General features: G+C 44.1%; 2 protein-coding genes across 3 annotated transcripts; one reads left to right on the forward strand and one right to left on the reverse strand.

Moving 5' to 3' along the window:
• The first annotated feature begins 1,418 nt into the window (after positions 1 to 1,418).
• On the forward strand, positions 1,419 to 13,478 carry LOC135370645 (sphingomyelin phosphodiesterase 4-like). 2 transcript variants are annotated; one of them, XM_064604429.1, is made up of 16 exons: positions 1,419 to 1,571; positions 2,212 to 2,298; positions 3,802 to 4,017; positions 4,095 to 4,191; positions 5,305 to 5,366; positions 5,485 to 5,627; positions 6,334 to 6,640; positions 7,278 to 7,429; positions 7,949 to 8,039; positions 8,125 to 8,225; positions 8,859 to 8,982; positions 9,070 to 9,109; positions 9,897 to 10,072; positions 10,142 to 10,342; positions 10,829 to 11,080; positions 12,815 to 13,478. In XM_064604429.1, exons 1-16 carry the CDS (start codon positions 1,527 to 1,529, stop codon positions 13,169 to 13,171), a joined length of 2,451 nt encoding a protein of 816 aa, XP_064460499.1. In that variant the 5' UTR covers positions 1,419 to 1,526; the 3' UTR covers positions 13,172 to 13,478. The 2 variants fall into 2 exon arrangements, with proteins under 2 accessions (XP_064460499.1, XP_064460498.1); XM_064604428.1 differs by lacking the exon at positions 1,419 to 1,571 and adding an exon at positions 1,989 to 2,081.
• On the reverse strand, positions 13,429 to 24,963 carry LOC135370644 (squamous cell carcinoma antigen recognized by T-cells 3-like). The gene is made up of 23 exons (XM_064604427.1): positions 24,654 to 24,963; positions 24,430 to 24,556; positions 24,256 to 24,360; positions 23,992 to 24,176; positions 23,449 to 23,554; positions 21,994 to 22,118; positions 21,770 to 21,925; positions 20,937 to 21,075; positions 20,712 to 20,819; positions 20,183 to 20,248; positions 20,044 to 20,102; positions 19,281 to 19,390; positions 19,044 to 19,156; positions 18,387 to 18,463; positions 18,155 to 18,325; positions 17,566 to 17,683; positions 16,819 to 16,946; positions 16,669 to 16,752; positions 16,505 to 16,597; positions 15,388 to 15,477; positions 15,220 to 15,303; positions 14,461 to 14,624; positions 13,429 to 13,799 (listed from the first exon to the last, which is right to left on the reverse strand). The coding sequence occupies exons 1-23, from the start codon at positions 24,813 to 24,815 to the stop codon at positions 13,649 to 13,651; spliced, it is 2,721 nt and encodes a 906-aa protein (XP_064460497.1). The 5' UTR covers positions 24,816 to 24,963; the 3' UTR covers positions 13,429 to 13,648.
• Positions 24,964 to 25,813: the final 850 nt, after the last annotated feature.

The raw sequence follows: 25,813 nt of genomic DNA on the forward strand, positions 1-25,813 counted from the left end.
TTCTCTGTGTTAGCACCGCTTTGCAACTGTGGCTGTGAGCAGTGCGGAGACAAAGACAGACAAGAGCAGTAGTGTAGAGACATGAAGGAAGCCCGTTCTGGGGTGTGATGTCTTCGGACTAATTCTAGTGTCCTCAGAATAGTTTGTTTGTGTTTGAATTTTTCGTCACTCGGTTCTAGCTGAGAAACATATCGAATCATCGAATGCAAGTGAATGTGTGAGGAAAGATTAGGGGAATTAATCGCTTCACACGTTATATTTGACGAAGAAACAAAAAAAGAGTTCTGCTTTCACAATTTAGGTACAGCTTGGGCAAAAAAGTTCACGGAACGCCTAGGTGTCGCATTTCTCCATTGGAGCGACTCCCTATGGCAACAAACAGGAGCGGACACACACACTGAGAGATGGATATAGAATAGGTGGTCACCCGTCGTCTCTTATTTGATCTCTTCCTGGTAGCACCGTGCTGATCGTTAGCAGGGGGACGCTCCGATGAAGAAATGCGCCAGTGCCGTGTTCGGTAAACTTTTGTCCCAATCTGTGTCACCACTTCGCTGTGGAGCAGTCAAGTGTTCCTTTTGTGATATCTCACAGGGGCTAAATATAATAACTGCAGCGTTAACCATGTACACGCCAGAAATATCACCGAAAAACGCCGATTTCATCTAGATGAAACCTATACCGAAGCACATACACCGGACCCGTCCTAAAATAAAAACCGAAAGCGCAGAACCGTATAGTGAAATGTCAATCTTCCTGTCTCACATTGTATTCTCCCAAAATATTGTTTCTCTGCGTGACCCGGAGGTATCATATAATTAATTTCTAGTTTTGGAAAGTGTGACATCACAATGTGGTGCATTCTGTCACCCATCCGGCAACATTGCTCCTCCAAGGTCCATTTCCGTCGTCCCATCACAGCTGCGGGCGGTCTTCCAACGTGGTGCGGAGAGTGGCGACCTTGAGGGTGCATACGCTGTTTCTAGGAGGCAGGTGCCAAAGATTGTGGTGACGTCACCTATCTCTTGGAGAATCCGAAACTATTGAGTTTTGCTGGTGCTTCCGAAAATTCACCGAAGCTGTTGATTGAAAGTTGATTGAATAGAAAAGAAAAGAAATAGCATTTTTTAGTCTATAGTGACCAACGTAAGGAACTTTTATAATTCTCAATCAACCAATTTGGTGACACTGCAAGAAGCGTGGTACCCCCAAAGATGGAAGCCTTGCGTAAATCTCTGTATAGCTTCGAACAATCTACTGCAAGTTCATGCAGATATCAAGTGCAGAATTTCTGCCAGCAGAACGTCGTAGTTTTTCATATGAGCATGATATGGTATAATATGGCGGTGACGTATTCATGAGACACCGCCAGGGTACGCGACGGAGCATAGAGGAAGAGGAAGTGATGGTCACATGACCATAGACACTCGCGCACCCGTGGCAGAAAGCTGAAGCGCATCGCAGAAGCCGAAAAAAGTCGTTTTTCCCGCTTCCCGCGCTTGAACTGGAGCACGTTTGTTTTTAAAATGTCCGCCTCCGGGAGTTCTAACGTGAGAGGCCCTTCGCAACCGGTGAGCAGGCATTTTTCAGCTTTGCTGGACTTATTCACTGTTCACGGACCGAAAAAGTGCGATCACCTTCGGCTGTCACCGGACGTCGGCGTGTTGTGCGTTCGAAAAATTGCGTGTGTACGAGTGAAAAGTTGTTGAGCACACTCACTTCTGCGTGTTTCAGTCCGGGCTACTAGAGAAAGACCGACGCAGTCAACTCTTGGTGTTGTTGCAATATCCCCTTTGGCTCGGCACATTCGCGAAGGCGTTGCAGTGATGCTTGTAAATGAAGTTCTCGTAACATTCCGATACTTCTTTCTGTCCATCGTGAATTCACTTTTAAATATACCGCTTAGACCATATTTGGTGTAGTGCTTATGCTCGCGTCCCACTCAAACGTTAGCCATTTAGTGGCACAAGCTCCGCTTGCAGTGCTACTGTTCGCAGCTCGTTTGTTCGAAAAAGGAAATGCTGTGGCGCAACTTTGCTGATATTGTTCGTCCTGCCGAAGTTTTTCCCGTCTCTGTGCTGGTAAATTTGCTCGACACATTCAACATCGACCTATACCGTTCCTGCGTCATATCGCATGTTATACCACCGCGATGTTGTTTCATAAAAAATTTCCATGAAACATTCTTACGATTTGTGTCTGATTTAACAGGACCGTATAAACGCTGCCTTGAGTAGATACCCGTTGGAGAGAAGATGTGGAGAACTTGCAATACTACTTCAAGAACTCTCTCTGAAGGTACCATACCATGTTCTCATTTTTATTAAGGTTGTGTCACATTTTTCAAATACCTTATGACGATGACAATTGATGTTCTGAGGCTGATCTGTCGATCCTGTCGCATGAATGTGTGTATGAGTGAAGTGATGTAAGAGTGAAAGGGGAATGAGTGAGAGAGAGTGGTTGGTTTGTCCCTTCAGATGGACACACCCTTGGAAGTTGCTGGGGAGGTGTGTTAGCTTAGCTCAGTTGGTAGAGCCCTGAACCGGTAATCCAGAAGATGTGGGTTCGAGTCCTACAGCTGGCTAACCTTTTCAGTGACTTGCATCTTTCATCGTTAATGTTCGAATACTTCCAAATCAGCCCAGAGATGCCTCTAGGCCATGAGAGAAAATACACACAACAGAACGGGCGCTGCTTCTACGTATCATGCATATATCCTGCATCCATCTGCGACACCTTGCAGTGGTCTTAGCACAGCACAATTTACTTGGCATCACACTGTTTCCTTTTACTCTGTATACAAAACAGTAAGTAATACAATACACATCTGTATTGTAACACAGATGTGTATTGTATTACTTACTGTTTTTATCGTGTTGGATGTTGCAGTGTTCACCGTTAAATACGACAACTACACATGTGAATCACAAGAAGTTTCGCATCCAACGGCTGCATATTGTTTTTCTATTATTCGCTGCACATGTACAATATTTGGTGTAGTTATGTAACTATATTTTTCATGTTTGCTTCAGTTATGCAACGGCTTGCTTCGTATTCCCTTCAGTTGTTGAATGATTTGTTTCGGTTACGTAACTGCCGTATTTTCCGGTGTATAGCGCGCGCATTATACAGTAAAAAAGTGCTCTGAAGAGGTCCTGCACGTTATCTAATGGTGCGCGTTGTACACGGAAATATTTTCCTACAGAGTTCCTTTTCTGGCCAGTGTCGTACAAATTCTAGCCTCTTCGAGGGTGTGCTGCGAGTTTCTCATATATTTCTTAGGGTCAGTTGACAAAGCCGGTAAAAGGGTGCTGGACTTCGTAAAAATTAATGATGCTGCTTAAGGGTGCTATCGAGCAGTCAATAATGCTGAACTCATTTCAGAAGGCTGCCGTGATTGAGAAGGGATGCGAAACTAAATATGTTTCAAATAAAGCATATGCGTATAATATACACTGCCTTGGTTTATTGTGTATAGTGGTGGCAGTGCAGAAGCGTGTAGTAACATTGTGGTGCGCGTTATACATGGATTTGATACACACGCTTTCTTTTTCTTTTTCAAATTCGGCTTGTTTTTAGGGGTGCGCGTTATACACCGGAAAATACGGTATTTGCTTCGGTTACCTAACTATATTTGCTTCTGTTACATAACGATTTGCTCCGTATTGGCGTTGGCTGTATAACTATTTGCCTGTGTTTTTAAATGACGCCCTTAATCTTTTTACGTATTGTGCATGAGGAAAACATTGCTTCATATGTACTCGTTTTAATGTTGCACAACTTTTTCGTGCCACGCAGGAGATAGAGCAGTATCTCCCAAATATCGTCGAGCACATATTTGGGTTCAACTGCCAAGTCGGATGGGGCCTGTGTTCCCTGTTGCGGGCTTCGCAGAATTGCGACTTCTCCGCCGTACGACAATTCCTCGGACCCGAGGGACCCCTGCTGCGTATCGTGTACAGGCTGCTGGGCAACAATGCCATCAAATTTGAGTTTCCAGTCAGCTGCCTTCCGGTAGGATAACTGTTCCAACATTACCGCATTCATTGCTCGTCATTTAACGGAGTCTTCTTGCGTGATTCTACTCGAAGATTGCAACGCAGAAGTCGCTTCGTGAAGGATCCGTTCCGCCGCTCTACGCGAACAAGGTCTATCCCTACGGATGCCAAGCGACGATTGTCCAACTCAGTATCCTTTTGCCCTTGGCGGATGGATATACTAAAGAAAGTCCATAGGTGTGCATCCTATGTCTATTTTATGGCGTACAGTCAAACTCCTTTACAACGAAACTCGGGACAGCAAAAAAAATTCGCAGTAAAGGTATTTTCCTTAAAAAGGATGTCCATCATTGGACCTATAGGCTCCAGCGGGACCGCAAAAAAATTTGCTGTAGTGGTATTTTTGTTAAAAAGGTGTTCGCTATAAAGGAGTTTGACTGTATTTTGAAAGAAACATACCTTAGTATTGAGGAAAACGGTGATATAATTTTGAGTGTTTGCCGTTGTTGTCCGTTATTATTGTGTTCTATATTGATAGGCTTCTTCATTTTCGGGTCTTATGATTTTTCAAATTCGTGGTTTAAAATCGGTGCTATTCATACAGGAGAATTCGAGGAGAACTCGGGCGCTACGATCTGTTTTTTTATGTCACTGGGGAATTTTTAGGTGAGACGAAACGCATACGAAACAAGCCACTGCTGTGATACTGGGACAGGAAACAAGAATTTTTATATTTCCGCTCGGAACTGGGATAGTGAATGACCGCAGTATTGAAACACTTGCCCAAGCTCCACAAAAGCTAGTCTTTTATCCCACGGGACGGGATTATTGCCGACATTATGATTAACTTTTCTGACAGTTTACCTGGAACGACAAGTTTTCTGGTAGTTTTCAACTGCAAGGATTTCTGGTAGATATCGGGGTTTCACCCGAATTCTTGAAAGCTTGTACGTGGTTCCCATTCGAGGTTTGTTGAGGCCTAAACTGAGACAAAATGCCGTCCCACAAGCAGGCTGGTGTGATGTCGGGACTATGGCTGTATAAATGGGACCCTGCCTGCCATATCGGGACGTCCATCGACTTTATGTAATGACGTAATGGGACATCTCTAAATTTGAGACCGTAGGTTGGTATTCCACTGGCATTCTTTAGCTGAGATGGCACCTCCTGATGGTTGTCATTGTTAATACAGTGCCTTGCAAAGTTTAATTGGACAATAATGCTCTTTTATGACAACATTTTTTATGGCTTCATTTCTTACACGGGCAGACCTGTATTTTTCGTTCATCAAGATCTCTCTCAGATGCCTTTGAATACTACATGTTTAACTTCGCATACCACATTGTCAATCCAGCACAGAGCAAGGTACGTTGAATGGAAGATATCTCCTGCTGCTTGCTGCGGAGTAGGCAGCAACTTACTTTGTGGGGTAAGCATCAAACTTTTTGTAAAATGTACTTTGTGCTCTTTTATTTTTTTCCAGCAACACTCCTATGAAAGAACAAACACGTCTGATGCCCTGTATTTCATCCTCTTGGAAGATTACCTCCGCTACTTTCTTCCCACGGACAGGGGTAGTTATCCGACACTTCCGAGTCACTTCTGTGACTCTTCACCACCATCCAGGTATGGAAAGCTTCAGAATAGTGGCTTCATCCGCGTTCATGATTGACAACTAGGATCATTTTGATGACAGTAGCAGAAATCTCATTTCACTTCTCATTTCAATAATGTGGTAAATTTCTGCACTTTTTTATATTTCTCTTTTTCTTTTCATTGTATAGTCCACTAGTCCAGATCTGATCTCTAATTGTGCTACATGGATAGGGCCTGACTTTTTCGGGTTTTATTTTTGGCCAAATTCGGGGGGTAAATATCGGGTGATATTTTTCATTTGAAAATTCGGGTGTATTCGGGTTAAATCCTGTTACGGCATATTCTGTCGTCAGGAATTCGGGTGTATTCGGGTGATTTTTTTTTTTTTTTTAATAAAAATTTGTCTTAACATGGAACTAATGTTTAGCAATGTTATCAAACTTTATTTTAATGTATGCTTATGAGTGTGCCACGTGACCTGGATGTTTTCGGGTAGATTCGGGTTAAACCCGAATTTTACAGATTTCGTTCGGGGGGGGGGGGGGGGGGTAAATATCGGGTGGATACGGATTTAACCCTAAAAAGTCAGGCCCTATACATGGATTGCAAGTGTCTTGTTCATGCTGACTATGTTGATTACTGTTAATCTGCATTCCTTTCGTTGCGTTGTTTCAGTTCATATTATTCCCCGTTCAATTTCATAAGCTGTATGTCATCTTGCATGTCCTTGTTACAGTCCTTTCTATTCAAGCAACGACTCCTCCTATGGTGCTCGGTCCGTGCTTGGGTCTTCGAGCGTGCTTAATGCATCGCCTCACGAACGGACTCCTCAGCGCAGAAGTCTGTTGAAGAAAAACATCAACTTGAGCTTCTCGTCGCCATGTGTCTCACCAAACGTGTGCGATTACGGGAGCCCTCAGCGACCTTCGAGCGGAGAATCTTGGTGCTCGGAGCTGTTCATTGCAGTGCTGGTGGAGTTCTGGCTCGGGCGTCATGCTGCAAAGGACCCTCCAACTTCATTTGCTTCTGGGATGGCATCCTTGGTGAGAGACTTCCACCTATTTTCCTTGTTTTTTGAAGACGTAATATTTTAGTGAAACTGTAACTAAGCACTACAGTGTACATTTGTGCATACAACGAACAAGTACGCAAGCACAAAGCTGTGGCCACGAGATGTAAATGGTCCCAGATGTGTGTAGCAAGCACCGCTCCATATCTTACTGCGCACAAACCGAAACTGACACATAGCGTCTGCTATGCTGATTTGTGCTCTTACCTCGCTTTTGTTTTTTTTACCTGCTCTCCAATTTGCTGCCAAACCAACCAATGGCGTGCCAAGTAAAAAATCAGGAATCACGCATGGCCTTAACAAAAGTTCACTCATCCAGCTGTCGCTGTAAAAGAAAAACCGTAAACACTTGACAGCATGCCCTGCAAATGCGGCAAGTGGGCATGTTGTCAGTTTTTTTTTTTCTTTCACAGTTTCTTTGTTTTTTGCAGCAGAAAGGGTCATACAAATCATACCTTGTTGAAAACACCTTGATCGGATGTTTCTCAGAGCACTCTACTACGATAAAATTTGTACGCTACAACGACGACTACTTTCTGTATTGGAACACACTCTTGCTACACCACTGAGTGTTGCAACCCTTTTAATATAAGCTTGCATCCTCTCTGCAGGATAGCTACGACCCCAGCCACGACCACATGAAGACCGTGCGCGTGCTCATCAAGTACCTGCACTTCTTTGCAAATCACGCACCATCAGTTTCCTCCCATCCTGGATCATTTTATGCCTCTACTGCACAGTATCCGCTGGACGATCTTAGGAGGTGAAGTTCTCAACTGCAATGCCACCTAGATACAGAAAGGCCTGCACAATGCCTCCTCTCACTCCTTCACCACGCAGACGTAAAAGTGGAGGCGTCGTCTGCTTCAGCCAGTTGTAGCAGACGATCTCAAACCACGATTTTTTTGTGGCTTCAAGTGGCTGCCCACGTGGCTGGTGGCGGCTCGTCTCCATAGCTGCGGCCACTAAAGCACAGCTGTGATTGGCAGACCGTTGTATGACTACATCACGTCGTTTAGAGGATCAGGCCTCTTCTATCTAGGTTGCTTTGTTTTAGACCATCTACAGGTTTTCTCGGTGATTTTAATCCAAGCGCCATCGAAATTAATCCACATGCCATGCAAACTTTATGGGGCATGGATTAATTTAGCTGTCACTTGGATTAAAATCTCCGGGAAAACCTGTAGTCATGTTAGTTGGCAGTTTGTTGCATGTGTGACCCCTGAAATGTTTGAACTTTGTAAGGAAATCGATTAATATGGCTAGAGTTCTTCCCTTTCAGTAAGGTGATACCCCAGTTTGTTCGAAAGAAACTCTACGTTTTCTTGAAGCAGGCTTTGACGTCGTGGCCTTTGGATGCTTCTTTCAGATTGGTACCTACTTTTTTTTAATGTGCTAGTGCACAAAACTACAACGTCATGGTCTGCCATGATTTAAACTGACACCTAAACCTTTCAGCCGCTGGAAACTTGGCTAAGTTTTATCCAGCCGTGGAGGTATGCAGCCTCGTTTGAAGAAAACCATCATGAGAAGGATGATCGGACAGCTGATTCCAAATGGTTTGTATCAGTGCTTGAGCAATTTAAGAGGACTCGCTGTTGGGCACGTTGGTAACTATACCAGCAACTTGAGCAATTGAGCAACTTGAGCAAGGTAACTTGAGCAATTTGTAGCATTAACCCGGAGCTAAAACTACATTGGCGTAGTTGTACTTGGCAGAGCAGTAGTTGACAGAAGGCCTTGCGGTATTCACCTTATAGTCGTGTTCAGAAGGAAAAGAAATGTGGTCAGTCAGTTCTCAAAATATTACTGCGCCTCGGATGGGATGCCTGGACACAGCGAGGTTACGCTACGGCAGAAAGTGCGATCCCTACTGATGGCGCTGCCATATTTCTTCTGCCGTACTATTGCGTCCCTTGCAACGACATATGTAGTTGATGAACTATATTTATTTCAAGGCTCCTTTGTATATTTTGTGACTCCACTCGATAAAATACTATGGTTCATGAAGCTACCTTCTTACATGGCACAATAAGGTACATCGAAAATCGCCAGAACACCAGTTGGCTTTCTGGCAATTTGGAGGCTTTGCTGCATTGACATACCATAGACATTGACATACATACCATATCACACATGTTACATCTCTTCTAATATACGTGAGACCTATACTTTATGTTCCAAAATTACAGGCAACCTTTCATACAGGAGAACTTGCTCTTCTACACCGGGCTTTTTAATGTCCTTCTGCCGCGGTTCTTTCACATGGATCTCTCTAGTCGAAGGAATTCTCTGGTACTCTACAGAGTCACAAAGGTCAGTTACTTGGGTTAGAGTTGCGCATATTCGCGCCTCAAAAAGTCGTTTGTCGTTACTTCAAATGGTCTCCCCTTTTACACGTAGGTATTGTCACAAGCGCAGCTCGTCGACATGGTGGTAGAAGGTAGGAGAAACACTTTTACCGTTGTCTTTCATAACTTTTGTAGCCTTCCTATCAGTTCTATAAACTTAGTGGTATGTAATTCAAAAATGTTACTGCAGAGTATTTTTAGAACTAACTTTTGCTTAAGTTAGCTGATAGACTTTCTGAATTTAATGCACTAACTTAAGTACCTTTTAAGTTTACCTCGGTATTTCGGTGCTCATTGTGCAGGTCTTGCCGCAGTTCGTTTTGTTACCTCCACAGTGTCATTCAGCTTGGCATCTGCTATGTCCTTATTCCATTATAGCTGGGAAACGACCAAGATCTTACGTTATACGAAATGTGCCGTATTTACTTGCCTAATTAAAGGCTTAAAAAAACTGGCTTCACTGCATTTTACGCTAAAACACCGGGCTCCAAGGGTACATAGAGCCCAGTATTTCAACTAGAATTGTGCATCATAGAATATAATTTTAGCAAGCAAAATTACGCTTCTAGAAATAATAAAGGAAAAATTTGTATCATGGTATCACCCAGTACACCAGTGGAATATACTTTCTAAATTGCCAGGCATGCTTACTCATAAATTATGTACAGTGAACCCGCGTTATTATGACCATGGTCGTTCCCGAAAATTTTGGTCATAATGCGGAATTGTCATATTAACGGGGGGATTTGCAGAGGTTTCACAGCATTGTTCCCCAAGAGTATGGTCGTAAAGCGCGTATGTCAGATTATCGGGGGTCATATTAACGAGGGTTCATTGTACATAGATGGAATTGAAAGCAGATGCACATTTAACACGCAGTTGAGAGGAGCATGGGAGGTCTCAACACGCTGGAACTTACGACTTCGCCGTCGAGCACCCTGCTCAGGAAAGCGGTGAGCGCAAGTACCGTGAATGCCGTCCGGCAGCAAACAGCGGAGCTTGAGGAACCTGGCTACGTCTACAAGGCGATGTTCAGTGAAGAAGTGCGATTGAAGGTAGGTTCAGTGCAGTTCCTGTGGACGAAGAGCCCTGGCTGAAGTGTTTTCTTGTGGATGAACGTGCAGGTAAACGACCTCCTTAAGTTGATAGCACAGGCCCAGATGACATTGGGACGGGAGCAAGCATTGCACGAACCCAAAGCTCAAGGTTGGTGGGCCAGTGTGACGTCTCTGTTTGATGGAAGGCAAGAAGACGAAGCTGCAGACTTGAAAAGGGGACTTCAGTACCTGCAGCTGGCCTCCAGGGATCTTTGCCGTCTTTTCAAGGTGTGTTGTACCTCATGATCAGCGATTGGCATGTCCATTAGGGTTAGGCAGTTGCCAGGTTGCAAAAGGAGTACATTTTTACAGGAGTACAGGAGGACGATTTTTCGGACCTCGATTTTTCGGACATGCTTGATTATTCCGACTTGTTCGCGGAACAGCCGCGGGTCCCATAGAGTTAATGTATAAGAACATCCAAAATTTCGGATGCCGTGCAGCCCCATCGTTCGATATATCGGACTCTTGTTTGCCCAACCAGCAAATTTCTCTTAAGGTGACTGAAAATATTGGTATCATTTGCTCGATTATTTAGACCTTTGCGCTATCTCCGCCATTTGCTGGCCACAATGAGCCATGCAGATTTTTGCAGATATTATTTTGCTGCCACTGACAGAGTTTTAAAGTTTGTAGGTTTTGCACTTTACATGGTTGATGACAAAACTTGCATTCTTGGGGTGTTCACTTTTTCTTTTTTTTATGACACGAAAGCTTCAACCTCCATCGGTAGCGCCTGCAGCTGCACCGGGTCGGACCTCCTTGTCCATGGAGTCGCCACGTCCAACTTCGTCTGGGCTGTTATCGAACCTGAGTTTGTTGGAACGCACATTGGAGAAGATGGGTCCACAAAAGCATTTTGAAATCCGGTATCAAGGGAACCCGGATACGCAGCCCATACGAAGCTACGAGATTGCATTTTTGGTTCGGATTCTGCATCTTCTGTCTTCTTACATCAACGATAAGGTGAAAACATACGAATGGCTACCACATAGTTGGCAGTGATGAGGATTTGAACAGGTAGGCAAATGAGCTGAAGCAAGCTCCATCTAGAGATAAACGTAACACACAGAGCCTCCAAGAGCCTGAGGGTCAGAGTCAGCAAGTGATTCAGCTGCTGTAATTACTTGCGTGATTACTTACTGTGAATACAAGTAGTAATTACTCGTTGATGAGGATTTGATTTAGGGATTCAGATCCAATGCACGTCTCACAAATGGCCCAGCCCAGATCCAGCCAGGACTTAAATTGCTGTTAGACGGTCGGATAACTTGGAATCGAGATGTAGATTTGCCATATCAGTTCAAATTGTTTTTCAATTTGCGTTTGTTAAGTCAATCACAATCCCAAAATGTTGGAAAACACCTTGCCCGGAAAGCCTTCAGACAGCTTTGACGCACAAAAAATGTCTCGGTCCAGATCCCCCTTCACAAATATGATCCAAGTGCCTTTGCAGAAAACTTGATCAAGATCTGAATTTCAAATCCACAGCGCTGGCATTCAGGGTTCGTTTGTCGTAAATTCCTCCACACCCTGGAGACCAGTGACATTTTAGGACTCCTAGCCAATGGGCAAGCTCCATTGTGACACACACAGTGTACTGCTTGTGGGATCACTTGGGTGTCCCGTGGAAACCACCCATACAGGGAATGTAGTGTGTGTGTGTGTGAAACAAAACATTGTGCATTGTGGGTTCTAACTGCAGTAGCATGCCGAGGCCAGCTCCCACGTGGAGCATGACATCTATAGAGTGCGCATAATTTTAATTGACGACTGCCAGTACTTCCAGCATTTGCTTTCAAAGGAGTGTTAAAATGCAAAGATTTCTCCTCACGGAGCAAGAGACACTGTTACCTTGACAACAACACAAAAGGAACGTACATCTGAACGGAAGCGTAAGTTTCCGGTCTTTCCCTTCCCCTCCTCCTCAAGAAGGCCGACTATGCCGAGCACACTGTCATTGGTCTCGGCAAGCGATTTGTCCAGTCACCGCGGGCGATCATTTGAGGTATAGAAATCAGGAGGAGAGGGGCTAGAAGAAAAGGTTAGAGAGAGAGTTATGGGGGAGAGCAAAGGACTCTTACGGTGGCGATACTTCCTCCCAGCGTCAAAGTCAGGGAGCCGCCATGGTCGACACAGTGGATTCTGCCACAGCCTTTCCACGCATGAACGCCAGTCCGCCTCTGCACCCTGATATCCAGTCCAATCCAAGTCGTGCATCCTTCTGCTGGGCTCTTGTGTGCCATGCGGTGTGCCAAGCGTGTTTGTTTTGTCTGCTATCATCATGTGTGCTTTTGCATTGCTTCCCATTCCATAAGGACCAGGTACAGTACTGTTAAAGCCTTATGCTGCAACGTGTGAGAACAGTGTACGGAGCTTGTAGGAGATACCATTCGTTAGGCATACCGTATCTGTCATGGCGGCTCACTGATTCAGATGCCCATCTTCGGTAGCTTGGTTTAGTTATCATTGGAGTTCAGTGGTTTGAGGAGACCAACCAGAGGCCTCTCTGCATCCTCGAGCTTCTTTAGAAGGAGTCTGAAAGCTTACCCTGCGGTTCTTTCACTCATAAATCACAAACGACGGATGAATCCCGTTCCTTTTATATTGATGTCAAGGCAACAGAATCTTTCATTCCACAAAAGTTTTTGTACTTGAGTGTGCCTTTAACTGCTGGTTTAACAAATCCTTGTCTTTCAGTACGCCATCGAACTCCAGGCGGTCTACCACGGGGACGACCTGGTGAGCCACATGGCAAGGCAAGTGCTCGAGCCACCCACGTCATACACTAAGGTCATCAAGACAGGTACAATAGCCACGGCAGTTCGCGAGAGGCACCAGCTTCCAGCTCGACTCTGTCTTCGACCTTTGGCGAACCAGCAAGTCGTTGGCTATTTGGGTGCCCTGCTCTTTCTGAGTTACATTTTTGATTTTGCGCCCCTGCTTTCACTGACAGTCCTGTTGCTCATCTGGTTCGCAGTGATACTGTTCCGTGCTCTCGTACGTAAATACGTAAAATACGGGTGCGGTACGCAGCTCAGCGCCATCCCTTCTTAACCTACGTGAAGACGTACGGTAAGGTACGTTGGAGAATTCGTGCACAAACTGTAAGCACACTGGTGGATAGGAGCTGTTCTCGACAATGTTTTTATAATTGTATTATATCCAGGAGTGTAATGCAAACGAAACAAAATTGCATAATTGCATGCAGTCTCTCTGCCTTGCAGCTTCAAGCATTGTACATATAGAGCCGCGGTATTTTTTAGAAACAAACTGCGTGGTTTTGCAAAATATGAGGATGGCAGGACTGGGCAGCATGTGTTGAACTGTTTATTGTATGTAGTAACAGACTTTTCTACAGACATTCGTTCTTGAATGTGAAATGAAAGTTTGAAAAAAAAAAATGGCACCCTAACAAGTGTCTTCAATTAGGGGCTGCTATTGCAGTGGTGAACATTGTAGGGGTTGCTGAACCATAGTGCCTGTCATGAACAGTTCCGTGGCCCAGGAAACTGTGCACTGCCTGTGCATCTTTCACTTGTTCAACAACAGATGTCTGAAATCTGCGTTGCTGAGACCTTGGGCCTCCTCCTTGCTCGACGACCCCGATTTGGGTTCCTGGGTGTTCGTGGACCGTTGAATAACACGTGGCATCAGCGACACTTGCGTACGTCCTCTTCCTCGTCTGTAAATTGTTAATGGATATATTATTTGTAGCAGACGTCACTTTCCAAGAACGTTTCTTGTCAATGACCATTGAAACAAATGGTCATTAAAAATGCACGTAGCAACACCAACACCAAGTGATCACTACAGTTAAACTTCACTTGAACAAACTGCAAGGGATATCAAGAAACAACAGGGCAGCTTGCTGTTACAAATTAAAATAAAGCTGTGGTGCTTAGCAGAAACCATCCCTTTCACATCAATAAGCGGATTGTGGTGGTGTTTCACTCCACCCCCGTTTCCTATGAAAGAACGGGAACGTCTGTTCTGGTCCGCTACGCACTATTCCGCTGCATACGACTGCACTCTGGCTGCAGCTATGACCCAAATTTAGCGTGCTGATCAGTGTCTAGTCCAAAGCCACCATGGCGGCAGCCACAATGAACAGAGAGAAATGCAGTGGTGGTCGTAGAAAATATATGTAACAAATTTGTGCGACACTTGAATTCGTTAAACTGGAAATTATTTACATTAGCTACAATAGCGTTCCAATGGGGGATTCTAGCAAAGTTCGTTCATGTGATGCTGACAAGTTCGCATGTTCAATGGCCGTTTGTTTCAACGGCCTTTGAGGACTGCCCGTGTGACCTCACTTTATCAAAAGGAAAAGAACCACTCACAATCCTGTTTCCTTTGGTCCTCCCCCTAAGGAAGCGACCTGCGCTGTCCTCTGCGTCTCGCTTTGACGTGCTCCTCGTGCTGGGGGATTGCTGATTGCCACCGAGAGCACTTGCTTACCTAATTGCATTCCGTCGGTCTGGACAAGTGCTATTGTAGCTGCGGTCTGCAATGAATTCACTCTTGGTGTGTGAATATCCGGGCTGGCTATGTTTGCAGCGAAAGCTCTCAAAGCAAACTACTGCTACAAAGCAATTAGCATTGATGACAAAATGTTGGAGATATCCATGACAAAACAATGAGAAAAGACAAATCGGTGCTCTTCTGGAGCTCTGGAGCAGGAGCTACGACATTAAAAGATAGCACAAGGAGAAATGTGATTCAACCGAACCACACCAAAACCAGTTTGGTGCCGTGTAAAATTAGCTTCTTTACCCAAATAGGTTCCAGAAAGGCATCGTGTCTTAGATGAATTGCGTGTACTCTCTGCTTTGCATGTCTCACTTGTACATGTAGTCACTTGCTCTGTGGCTATGATGACTTTGCTTTTTTTTATGGATACACCACGGCATTTGGGAAATGAAAAACTGACAGAATCCTCCTCCCCATGTTAAGTTCCCATAGAACCAATCCCAAATCATACTTCTAGGTATGCTACTGAGGGTAGTCTATCTCATTGCAGTGCCGCACCTAATGCCGAAAGTCTCATACAACTTGTTACGCACAAACTCCTGCGTAGCATGCATTACATGAAGACTCACCTCATTTGTGTATTCAACATAAGCAATTCCCTTCGAGTGGCCATTCCTGTAGGTGACCAGCCGTACCTCTTTGAGATCTCCATACTGTTTGGGGGTGGAGTTGAAGACTATGTGAAAGCTTGTTCCCGTTGACACTTTTCTGAGCCCGTTCTAAAGGCTCTCTCTCACCTTCTTAAATAGTTCTTCCAGCTCTTCCTGTGTCATTGAGAATGGGATGTTCTTCACAAAGAGCTTATTTTTCTCGAGTCCGGGCTGGAACTAGATGCAGAACATCATTTTAAATGCCAGTAGCTCACAAATCATTATTTTCTGGATTGGGGGGGGGGGGGGGGAATTCAGTGGCAAAAGGGAACAAGTATGTGGGTTTGCACAAATAGCCATTGATGCACCTCGTGGCTCCACGACAGTTTGCTTTCACTTGAATCTTTAAAACACATAAGCAGAAGATTCACCATATCCGGACACAGGACCCTCCGGAGTGCAAGGGATGTCAAATAACATTGTCGTATATAGTCTAAAATCAGCCCCCTACCTATTCACTGCGAGATTGACCCATAGGGGGCGACATTATCGCCTTTCTGGTGTGGATAACACTCGGGCCGATGTTCGGAGTTGGTGGTTCTTTTCCCTAATTCTTGTGTATATTCACCGGAAGATCACTTGTGCCGCGATGGTACGATACTGTTCGGTTCGCCAATGCTCCACCTACTGCACTGAACGCGGAATAAACGTGTAAAGGCAGACGACGCGTCCACACCACGGTAGTTCTCCGTCCTCCGCAGCGCGCCGACACCGTTCGATCTCGGAGCGAATACCTCTAGGTTTGCAATCTGCTGTAATAGCTACAAAATACCGTAACGTAATTTTTTGCGGGAACCTTTTCTTTTTTTTTTTTTTACCACAAGGAGAAACTGGTTGGGATAGATGTCAAACAGAACAATGGTAAAATTTACTGTCCCTTGCATTTTAGGTGAATGATTCCCTGTTCCTCTTCCAGTTATTTTGTACTACAGCAGCTTTAAAAAGAAACTTTTTTTTTTTTTTCCGAGCACTATGGTTACACGTAAAGGTAACATGACAACTACACAGTAATTGTTATATATTACTTTTTGTAACTGTTAATGCTGGCATTCCATCAACTGCCACACTTTGATAAATTACTGTTTTCATACTTGGAATGCATTCCGTATTCGATCGATTATTTATGACTCCCTTACGCACAAGAATCATGCATGAGCTTATCATTCACGTGCCAAAAATGAAATGAGAATATATCACATCGTACCGTGAATTCTTTCTTTTTGTTGCATTTGGACACAAAGACCGGGCGTCCTTCAATTGGCGTTCGATCCAGCTTCAGAGCTGCTTCTGCTTCCATCTGTAGAACAGAACACCTTTTTATTAATGCTGATCAAATTAGATGGCATTAAAAGGAACAGCAGCACGCACCCTGTTAGAGAACACTAGGTAGGCAAATCCTTTGAATCGACCCTTGAAATCTCGAACCATTCTCAGCTCCTCAATGGTGCCAGTCTGTTAGGAATAATTTACTCTTTTGTTATAGAGCTCAGGATGGCGTACTTGAAGAGCTCGACGTACGTCCTTGAAAATGTCCTTGATTGCTTCTTCTTTCGCGTCATACAAAAGATTGCTCAGGAACACAGTTTGCTCATCCTTTGCTGGATCATGCTCAACATGCTCCCCGTGCGGCCTGGCGCTGGTTTCATCTGCCGGAACACGATTTCTTAGTGTACATACATCAGAGATTCGCAGGGTATGCTCAATGTAATACAGCTGCGTATCAACTAGTGGAGCATCTCCATGCCAATGGAAACAACTATCTAGCAACAAACGTGTTTACAGAATCGTAACAGGGACACAGGTCTAGGAACAGGGTAGGAAGGAAAGACACACAAAGGGAGACCAGCAGAACTAGGTCAAACAAGAACAATCGGAGATGATGTTTCAACAAAGGATGAATAGATATTGAGGCAACACTAACACAATCGCCTGCATTCCACATAGCAAGGTAGCTTTGTGTTGTTTTTTTATATTGACGTGTACTGACATGCACAACGTAACACCACTCAACACATCATACATGCACATACAATTACGGTATTGCTCAGCGATGGCATAGTGAACCCTTGTAGTTTAGTCCTGAGACCGAAGGATAGATTTTTTAAATGTCTCGTATGATCAACACACTGCACTGCACTTACAACTTAAAATGCGCCCACTCGGTCATGTGATTCAGTACGGCTACAATTAATAAAGTGCGTAGTTTGTCAAGCACTGTTCAATTTCCTAAATTTTGAAACTTCCCGTGATTTTTTTTTCTCATACCTGCGTCATCTTTTGCCTTCTTATGTGGCGGTTCCTCGGGCTGGTCCGTACTTTTAGAGGAGGGAGGGACAGGTACCTTGAACCCATCCAAATCCAGGTTGGGCTCTTGAGCTCCTGCCTGTCGGATTTGATTTCCAAAACGAAACACATGATTACACAAAAGACTACATGCACTGGCTTTTCCAACGAAAAGAGTGGGAGGCTGCTGGTTTTGGAGAGGTTTTTAGCTTCACTTGCTTGGCTTCTTCAAGTTACCACGTTGACATGGCTGTATTTTTTTTTCCTCTGTACCACAAAATTATGTCAGTGCTATTTCTAATTGTTTCAAGTTAAAGAGAGACATAAGTTATAATTGTTATTATTATGTTATATTATATTCCGTATGTTATCTTTTGTTAGCCTACAAAACGTTTTAATGCGAAAGCATATTTCACATCGGTCGGACACTAAACTTGTCGCTACATTACCCTCAACTTTTGACCACCGTATTCTAGGACCCCTGCATTTAGAAGAGAGGGCCGACACATGGGGCTACCCCACATGCAGCTATGTTACTGGTCTTGCACGCCCCCCCAGTAAAGGAACTCGCCTTCCTCTTTCCAGGTTTCTTATGCTCTGGCGCAACTTCTGTTTCCATCTGTTCCTTCTCTTCTGTTTCTTTCTTCGTTCTTGCTGCTACCTTCTCAGCTTTCTTTTCAGCTTTAGCAAGTTTCTTCTGTTCATTCATCTGAGCCTCTTTTGCGGCCTCTTTCGCTGCAGCCTAAAAATCAAATTCCAAGTGTCACGAAAGGTTCTCCCGACGGGGCCGATTACGTGAGTACCAGTTCTCTCTTTGCCATAACGCGTCCGATGTGGGCTGTGTACTTCTCCGTTGCGACATCCAGCGTTTCCAATGAACCTAGAGGTACGACATTCCAGTTTTGTTACCTGCAGTCGCCAACAGATTTTTTTTTACACCAAAAATTTTGACCCGTTTTGCACTGTCCAACTACTTCCCACAGAACTAATGTGTTTTCCTGTGAAGTATTTATTCAATCCTAAACTTATACATAAGTTACCCATGCAAAACTTATAGCAGGCTTAGACACTTGGTGGCGCTACATGCATGTTCAATGGCCATTGCTTTCAATGATCATCGAAACTAACAGCTACTGAACATGCACGTAGTGCCACCCAGTGTGTAACGTGTCTACTTCCCAAACAGCGTTTGATCCAATGCTCGCCGACACGTTGCACACTGGGTGGCTCTACACGTATGTTCAATGGCCATTGCTTTCAACGATCATTGAAACTAACAGCTACTGAACAGGCACGTAGTGCCACCCAGTGTGTAACGTGTCAACTTCTCAAACAGCATTGGACCCAACGCTCCCCGACTGGTTGACATGTTACATACTGGGTGGTGCTACACGCATGTTCAGTGGCTATTGCTTTCAATGATCATTGATGTCTGTTCGTGTAACAGGGGTCTTAGTCACCTTCTTCCCTCTCAAACTTGATTAACATATCTCCGAGTGTTTCCGGCCAGTCCATAGAAGCATACATCCCTTTCAGCAGGACCTTGCGGAGATGTTTGTCGTCTCCATATAGCCTGCAATGATTTCATGTTCCTTCAACAAACTATTCACAACTATTCGAGCTTCATAAACTATGCATGTAACTACAAAGCGTCGCACAAAAAGGGGTGTGAAACAATTACGAAGGCCGCTGCTTACCTTTCGAAGTTTGCATAGTCTAACCACGTTTGGGCATTGGATGCTCTACCGTGGTTTGTGATTTCGTTCCAGAGTTCTCTAGACTTAGCGATGTTGTTGCAAAACTTTGCCTAAGAAATCACCCGGCAGAAACAATGCGGGAATGTTAGGCGACATAAAACAGGAAAATTACAGGATACAAAACAATATTTTCACTATGTCTTTCATTTCACTTGCACTCCACTGTTTTGCTCAGAATCCCCAGGGCGCCAAGAACAAAATTCATTATGTGAATTTCCCATCCCGGTTCAAGAAGAAAAAAAAAAATCAGTTTTTGCAGTATAACATTTCAAGAAAAGATGTGCATCTGTATTATTACATCTGTATTATTGAATGCCCCGCAGCTGTGAAATACTCTCCCGGGACGTAATGTGCACATTTTTTACGTCTTATTTGTTTCCTTTTTTTTATCACTGTTTTGTAATGTTAACAAAGTACCTGTGGCCGCACGCACTACATACTGTAAACGTATTTTTATTCGCAAGTATTAATTTTCGCTAATCGCATTTGGGAAGTTACTCGCGAGTATTTAATTTCGCGATTCCAGGTCTGTTCCCTCCCGCGGGATCAACGTCAAGCTCTGTTCGCGGGAGCTGTGTTCGAGAGTACAGTTTTTCGCAATTTTTTAGTGGTCGCGAAATTCACGAAAATTAAAACATCGCAAATAAAAATATGTCTACAGTAGATGTGGTGGGGCAGTTATTAGAAGTTAAACCTAATTTACCTCAAGTTGAGCCCAGTACTTCATCACCGAGGAATACAAGTCACCATGTGTTTCATAATCTGCAAGAAAAATGCAACGTGGCTCCTTTAAAATGGCCCTTGCTCAGTGGGCAACTGTTTGCCATCAGCCAACTACTTGCACTGTCCCAGATGATCGATGGCCCCCTCAAATGCCTTCCTCAGGTCTTCAACATCACTGGAGTCCTCTGCAAGGAAATTTCAATCACAAAACCTGTCTGTCCTATCTGATGAAAAATATGTAACCTGTGTAATAAGTCTGTTTAAGAGCAATATTAATGAATTGAGGACATACTGGTAACAATCTCTGGGAGCGAACTAACTTATCCATCATGGTGTCAAAGCATTCCTATTCCACACTCACATTTGCAGGGAACAAGCATATCTGCAGGCCTCAATTTAATAAGGAAGCAAGGACGTGGTTGCGGTAGTGTTATACATAATGTAAAACACATACCCAATAGAAAATAGACTAACACATAATAATGGTAAAAAACAATGGTAAAAAGGACTGCCTTGGATATTTCACACTATGGACTAGGTTTTTCAAAAAAGGAAAAATCTAGGAAATAAAGGAAATAACCGGGCGGAATGGGGTTTAAAAGAGTCGCTCCCTAACTATATTTGACCACTGTACATGTGCAGACGTACCCTTTGACCAGTCTACCCTTCTGCGAAGATAGTCGAGGTACGTCAACCAGAGTTCCTGATAATCTTGTCCTGCGCTGAAGCCTGCTTGTAGCGCTTGTTCCATGGCCTCTGCAAATACGATTTTAGAATTAGTTGCAACTAATAATTTCTCCCTTCAGGTCATTCATTGAGAAGACACTAAATGAAACCAAAACAGTTGTTAGTGTGGGCAGTTGTTTAACGTACCTTTTATCTTGATATGGGGATGATGAAATCGCTCTAGAGCTTTTAGGTATGAAGTCCACAAGTCCGCGGACCACGGGCAGTTGCGCACTGACCGCTCATGGCACGGCAGCACTGCAGCTTCAACCTTGAGCTTTAAATCCTAGGGTGAGAAATTTACAAAGCAGATGGACGATTAGCGGAATAATCATTCTGATTAGAGGAACATAGGAAACGCCTTCAACGTGTGTAGAAAAGTAGGAAATCCATTTACGGCAAATCCAAGTTGCCATACGTTGCTGGACATTTTACGGCAAATCCAATGAACCAACGTGGAAATGTTAAGCGAAGAACCTCATGATAAATTCCACTGGTCGGTTCGGAGCAGCTTTTTCTGCTCCGCGCTGAGGAAAGCGTGTTTCACTGGTCCGTTTGGATCACGTTTGCGTGTTCCGCTGGTAATTTCAGATCAACTTGGTCCGCGACGGAGTGCTCCCTCTTGCTCTACCGAGAAAGCTCCGATTCGGCCGGAACTCTAACGAATCATTTTCGTAACTTCCGCGTCTTCAAAGGCCGAGCAACAGCAAGTGTCTGGCACGTAGGGCAGGCCCGTCAAGTTCGTAGGATATCGGCAGCTACTTCCGTCGTTATCTTGGCTGGAACGGGATTGTTTTTCGGTGGTGGATCAGATTTGGTGCCTCCGTGCCGGATTTCGTCGGCATCACGCGAATTCGGCTGCTGGCTCCGCATCAACCAGTGGAATCCGCCATCAGGTTGCGTTCACATGCACCAACTTTCTCCACCAACTATGACGAACTTTTAAAATAAAAAAACACAAAGAAAAGAAACGCACTTACCAAATAGGTCATATACCTTTTCCACAAATCTGGAACCAGACAGTGGTCAGCAACTGCTCTCTCGTAGAGGCACTGTATTCGTGCGGGGTCGCCCTCCTTTTCTTCAAAGTCCAAGTAGGAGAGGTAGGACTGCAGCGCCGGTGGTTCGCCGACCAACTGCCGAAAACAATATTTTCATGCCTCGAGCTCTGGTATACATACTCCAAAGGAGCTTAGGAACTGACCAAACTATCTTCGTACTCTTTTATCTTGCCGAGTTTGGCCTTGGCTTTCTTGTACTGCTGCTCAACTGCGGGTTCTATGCTTGTCTCGCTCCATTCCTGCAGCTCCTTGAAAGTGCCTTCCATGCCTGCATGCAATCAGAAAACACCTTAAAGGGGTTGAGACAGGTTGTCACACCTTAAAGGGGTTGAGACAGGTCGTCCCAGGTTGTCTTTCATCAATGTGAACCTCAGTTGAAAGTTTCACAGTGAGGAGGATAATAGAAGCGGAGAAAATGGGCACCGCGAAGACCGAAACTCATGCGGCTCTGACATCGCACCTCTCACTGCCCCCTGTGAGGCAGTGCACAAGAAGTCACATGCTTGTGGCCGCCAATGGGAGTGGACGCAGCTGAGATCTGTGGCGTCTGCGCTTCGCTCGGGGCTGCGTTCGAGGGCGTGTATCTCGCTAAGTACGACGCATAGAAAAATAATTATTATTTCCTTAGTATTCTGGCATGCAGCACAATGTTGTCTACGATGTAATAAACCGCATCTATGAAAGTATCCCAACCCCTTCAGTGAAAGATTGGCATTTCATCTCAGCTTTTCACATTTAATGAGCTTATATAGTCGCCGTACCCAGCAAATTAAAAAAAACAGCACTGTAGTCATGTTCAACTTAAGAAGGAAAATAAATCTACAGGTTTTCCAGCCAATTTTAATCCAAGCGCCATCGAAATTAATCCATGTGCCATGCAAACTTTATGGGGCATGGATTAATTTAGCTGGCACTTGGATTAAAATCGCCAGGAAAACCTGTAGTCCGTCAGCCACATACGCCGTGGAGATAAGGAGACGCAATAGCGCGCCAGGAGAAATACTGCAGCGCCACCATGCGCCCTCAGTAGGGGAGCGCACTTTCTGCGGCAGCGTAGCGTCGTACGGCCAGTCATAACAGCCAATACGGAAACAGAGTGTGTATGACGGAGTACACTATCTGGCGCAGGAGGGAGTGTGACCTCTATGTATCCAGCCATCCTATCTGCAGCGCAGTAATAACATGAGAGCTGACGGACTAGACTGCTTTTCCTTCTGAACTTAGACAAGAATATAGGTAGAATCATTATCTCTGTTAGCCGAGATTTTAGTTATGGATGTCGTTAGAGCGTATTGGTTATGTGCAAACATAGTAGGGAATGCACATGCTTCTTACCCCGAAGTGGGGCTAATGCGGTGCTAGTTATTAAACGTCAATGTCCATTCTTCAGTGCCAAAAATATCATTTTCACGAAAGATATTGGTCATGAAGACAAAGCTACTCATCTTGGTCTCCATTTACCTACACTGGTTGATTTGTTGATTCGGTAACACCCCAGGCAACCCTGACTGCTTTGCTGTTTTAACAGCCTCTTCCCCTAGTTTTGCACTACGGCTCTACTTTATCACACAAAGATGCTTCACTGGTTGACAGCATACCGAGTAAAGGAACAGAGAGTTGACGCTTGAATATATTGTAGACCCGATTTCGTTGGCTGACATACATCTCGCTTTGCTCGCTGGACATCAAACCTTCCGAGGGGGGCTGCAAAAGAACCGTCAGTTACAACAGGTAAAAAAGAAGTGGAATGATACATTTCAAATTTCTTTGTTGGAAAAGTGATCATCAAATGACACTGGTGAGCCACAAAAAGTTTGTTAATCTGTATTCTGTTTTCAACAGGATAAAATAAGCCTAGATTTAAAAAAAAAAAAATCAAGGTAGAAATACCTGTATAACTAAATAAATAAATCCATTATGAAGTGACAAAACATACAAAAACAGTCCCACTTTCAATAGCAATACCTTAATAACCGATACTTTACAATGGAAACTTACCAACCAGCCAAATTACTACTTCAAATCAATAAATTACTTAGAGTCAAATGTGTAGATTTGTAGAAAAATTCATAAGCCTGAAATAACTGTAAATAAAACTGCATAAATAAATAAGTTACTGTAGTATCAAACGTAGAGCTTACTTGCATCGTTGCAAGCAGTGCAAGCTCAAACTCTCTGTAAGCTTCCCATATGAGGGCTCCCTGGGAAACGTGAAGTCCTGCCGCAGTCACCGCTCTTTCAAAGACCTCTCGGATCTTCTCCATGCTGCTCTCGGTGCTCATGAGACCAATCGAAAACTGGGCAAACTCTAGCCATAGAGCCACAGCTACAAGAAAGAAGGAAGCGATGTGCTGATGAAGGCTAAGGAGAAACATGCTCAGTGTATATCGCAGAAGTATACTCACACAAGTAATCCTTGACACCACGTTCAAACAATTTCACTACGTGATCTTTCTCGTCATCTGTGTCTGCTAGCTGTGACTCGTCCTTGATCCAGTCCAGCCAGAGTTCTGCGACAACAACAAAAAAAGAAAACTCAGGCTCTCTCAGAATCTGGTGGACACCTACGCAAACCAAACCTGGTGTCAGAGGAAATATTTTCGACATGGCTTCTCTGGCCGCTCTCAGTTTATCCAAGTTTCCCGTCCCTCTGAGGTATTTTATAAGGTTTAGGTGACCCTGGTAGTCATATGGATTGGCTTGTATCTAGGAGCAAGGCACATAAAAGTGACTGCGTATTCACACACACCGCAAAATACGTTTTTACTACGCATACTTATATTTTTAGTTTCTGCGTGTTTACCTTTCCCGCCAGTTCTTCTGTCTGTCTCAATTCTTCAGCATCTTCATTGGCATCACTTTCAGAGTCTGAACTGTCGTCTGACATAGTTTTATCTTCTTTAGAAGTGTCCATCTCTCCATCAGCGTCCATCTCCTCAGTTAAATCGCTTTCTTTGCCCGCCATGTTTTACTTGGGATTGCGCCGCGCCGATGCAAAACAAAAGGCGATCAACAAAAAAAGCTACATTTTGGATTTTGCAGAGTGTATTGTAGTACAAATAAGCTTCGGAAACTTTTCTTTCACAGTACTCATCCAAGTGTCTTGTCTGTTTTGGTAGGATGTTTTGATACTCGCGCCCTCTGTGCAGTGTGATGACGTCATGACAACCGTTATGAACGTCGTCTGCTACCCTGCTACGTTCGTGTCCTTTTTACACCATGCTGGGGAACCACTTGCCAACCCATAATTTTCTTTTGTTACGCTCTAAAAAGTGTACCCCAAAAGATCACAAAAACAATCCAAACTATCTTCGTAATATTTTATCAGTTTGGCTCCATTTCTGCAGCTCGTAGAAAGTCCTTGCATTCCCAATTCAATAAAACACTAAGCCCAGCTATGGTAATCCGCAAATTAAAATTCAGTATAGTTTATCCAGAACCGCAAGCTCTGGGGGGTGCAAGAAGATTGGAGGTCCAGTTATACATTTAACAGTAATACACAGGAAAAAAGTTTGGGGTTGAGGGGGGTGGGGGGTGGATAAACCACTGGTGTAGTTCTAGGTAGAACTGCGCTATACCTAGCTAAAAAAAAACTCTTTTTGAACTGAAGTGATGCTAATGTGGTGCTATGTACTAAACATATTTATTCTACATTACCAACAAATTCATAAAATACGGCAGATATACAGAGTATATTTTTTTATCTTTACAGCATAGGTGCCGTTTTCGCAGTTGAGTTATGCGGCCATGCGTAACTGCTGGGTGACTAATTATCTAAAATTTATTAATGAACTCATTAATTGGTCTTTCGGGCAAAAGCGAGACAGCAGAATCTATTTTTGTAATCCTGACACGACCGCGTGCGTTGAAATATCCATAGTCGAATACTGCTATGCAAATGAGCCGAAACCAGAACCGGGCGCGTTGGGTGAGTATGACCTTCGCCATCGCCACCGTATCTGG

This window comes from Ornithodoros turicata, chromosome 10 (assembly GCF_037126465.1).
Source record: "Ornithodoros turicata isolate Travis chromosome 10, ASM3712646v1, whole genome shotgun sequence".
Classification (NCBI taxonomy): domain Eukaryota; kingdom Metazoa; phylum Arthropoda; class Arachnida; order Ixodida; family Argasidae; genus Ornithodoros; species Ornithodoros turicata.

Bases quoted from the DNA above. Each gene is read 5' to 3' on its own strand.
- LOC135370644 (XM_064604427.1), bottom strand. From the start codon at position 24,815: ATGGCGGGCAAAGAAAGCGATTTAACTGAGGAGATGGACGCTGATGGA. The intron at 22,119-23,448 runs GTATGCTGTCAA...GATTGCATGCAG, and splicing joins ACTCTCTGTTCCTTTACTCG to GCATGGAAGGCACTTTCAAG. The intron at 13,800-14,460 runs GTGAGTGGTTCT...AACAATTTACAG, and splicing joins GGACCAAAGGAAACAGGATT to ACGAGGAAGAGGACGTACGC.
- LOC135370645 (XM_064604428.1), top strand. From the start codon at position 2,019: ATGCTGTGGCGCAACTTTGCTGATATTGTTCGTCCTGCCGAAGTTTTT. The intron at 4,192-5,304 runs GTATCCTTTTGC...GATCTCTCTCAG, and splicing joins AGCGACGATTGTCCAACTCA to ATGCCTTTGAATACTACATG. The intron at 10,343-10,828 runs GTGTGTTGTACC...ATGACACGAAAG, and splicing joins ATCTTTGCCGTCTTTTCAAG to CTTCAACCTCCATCGGTAGC.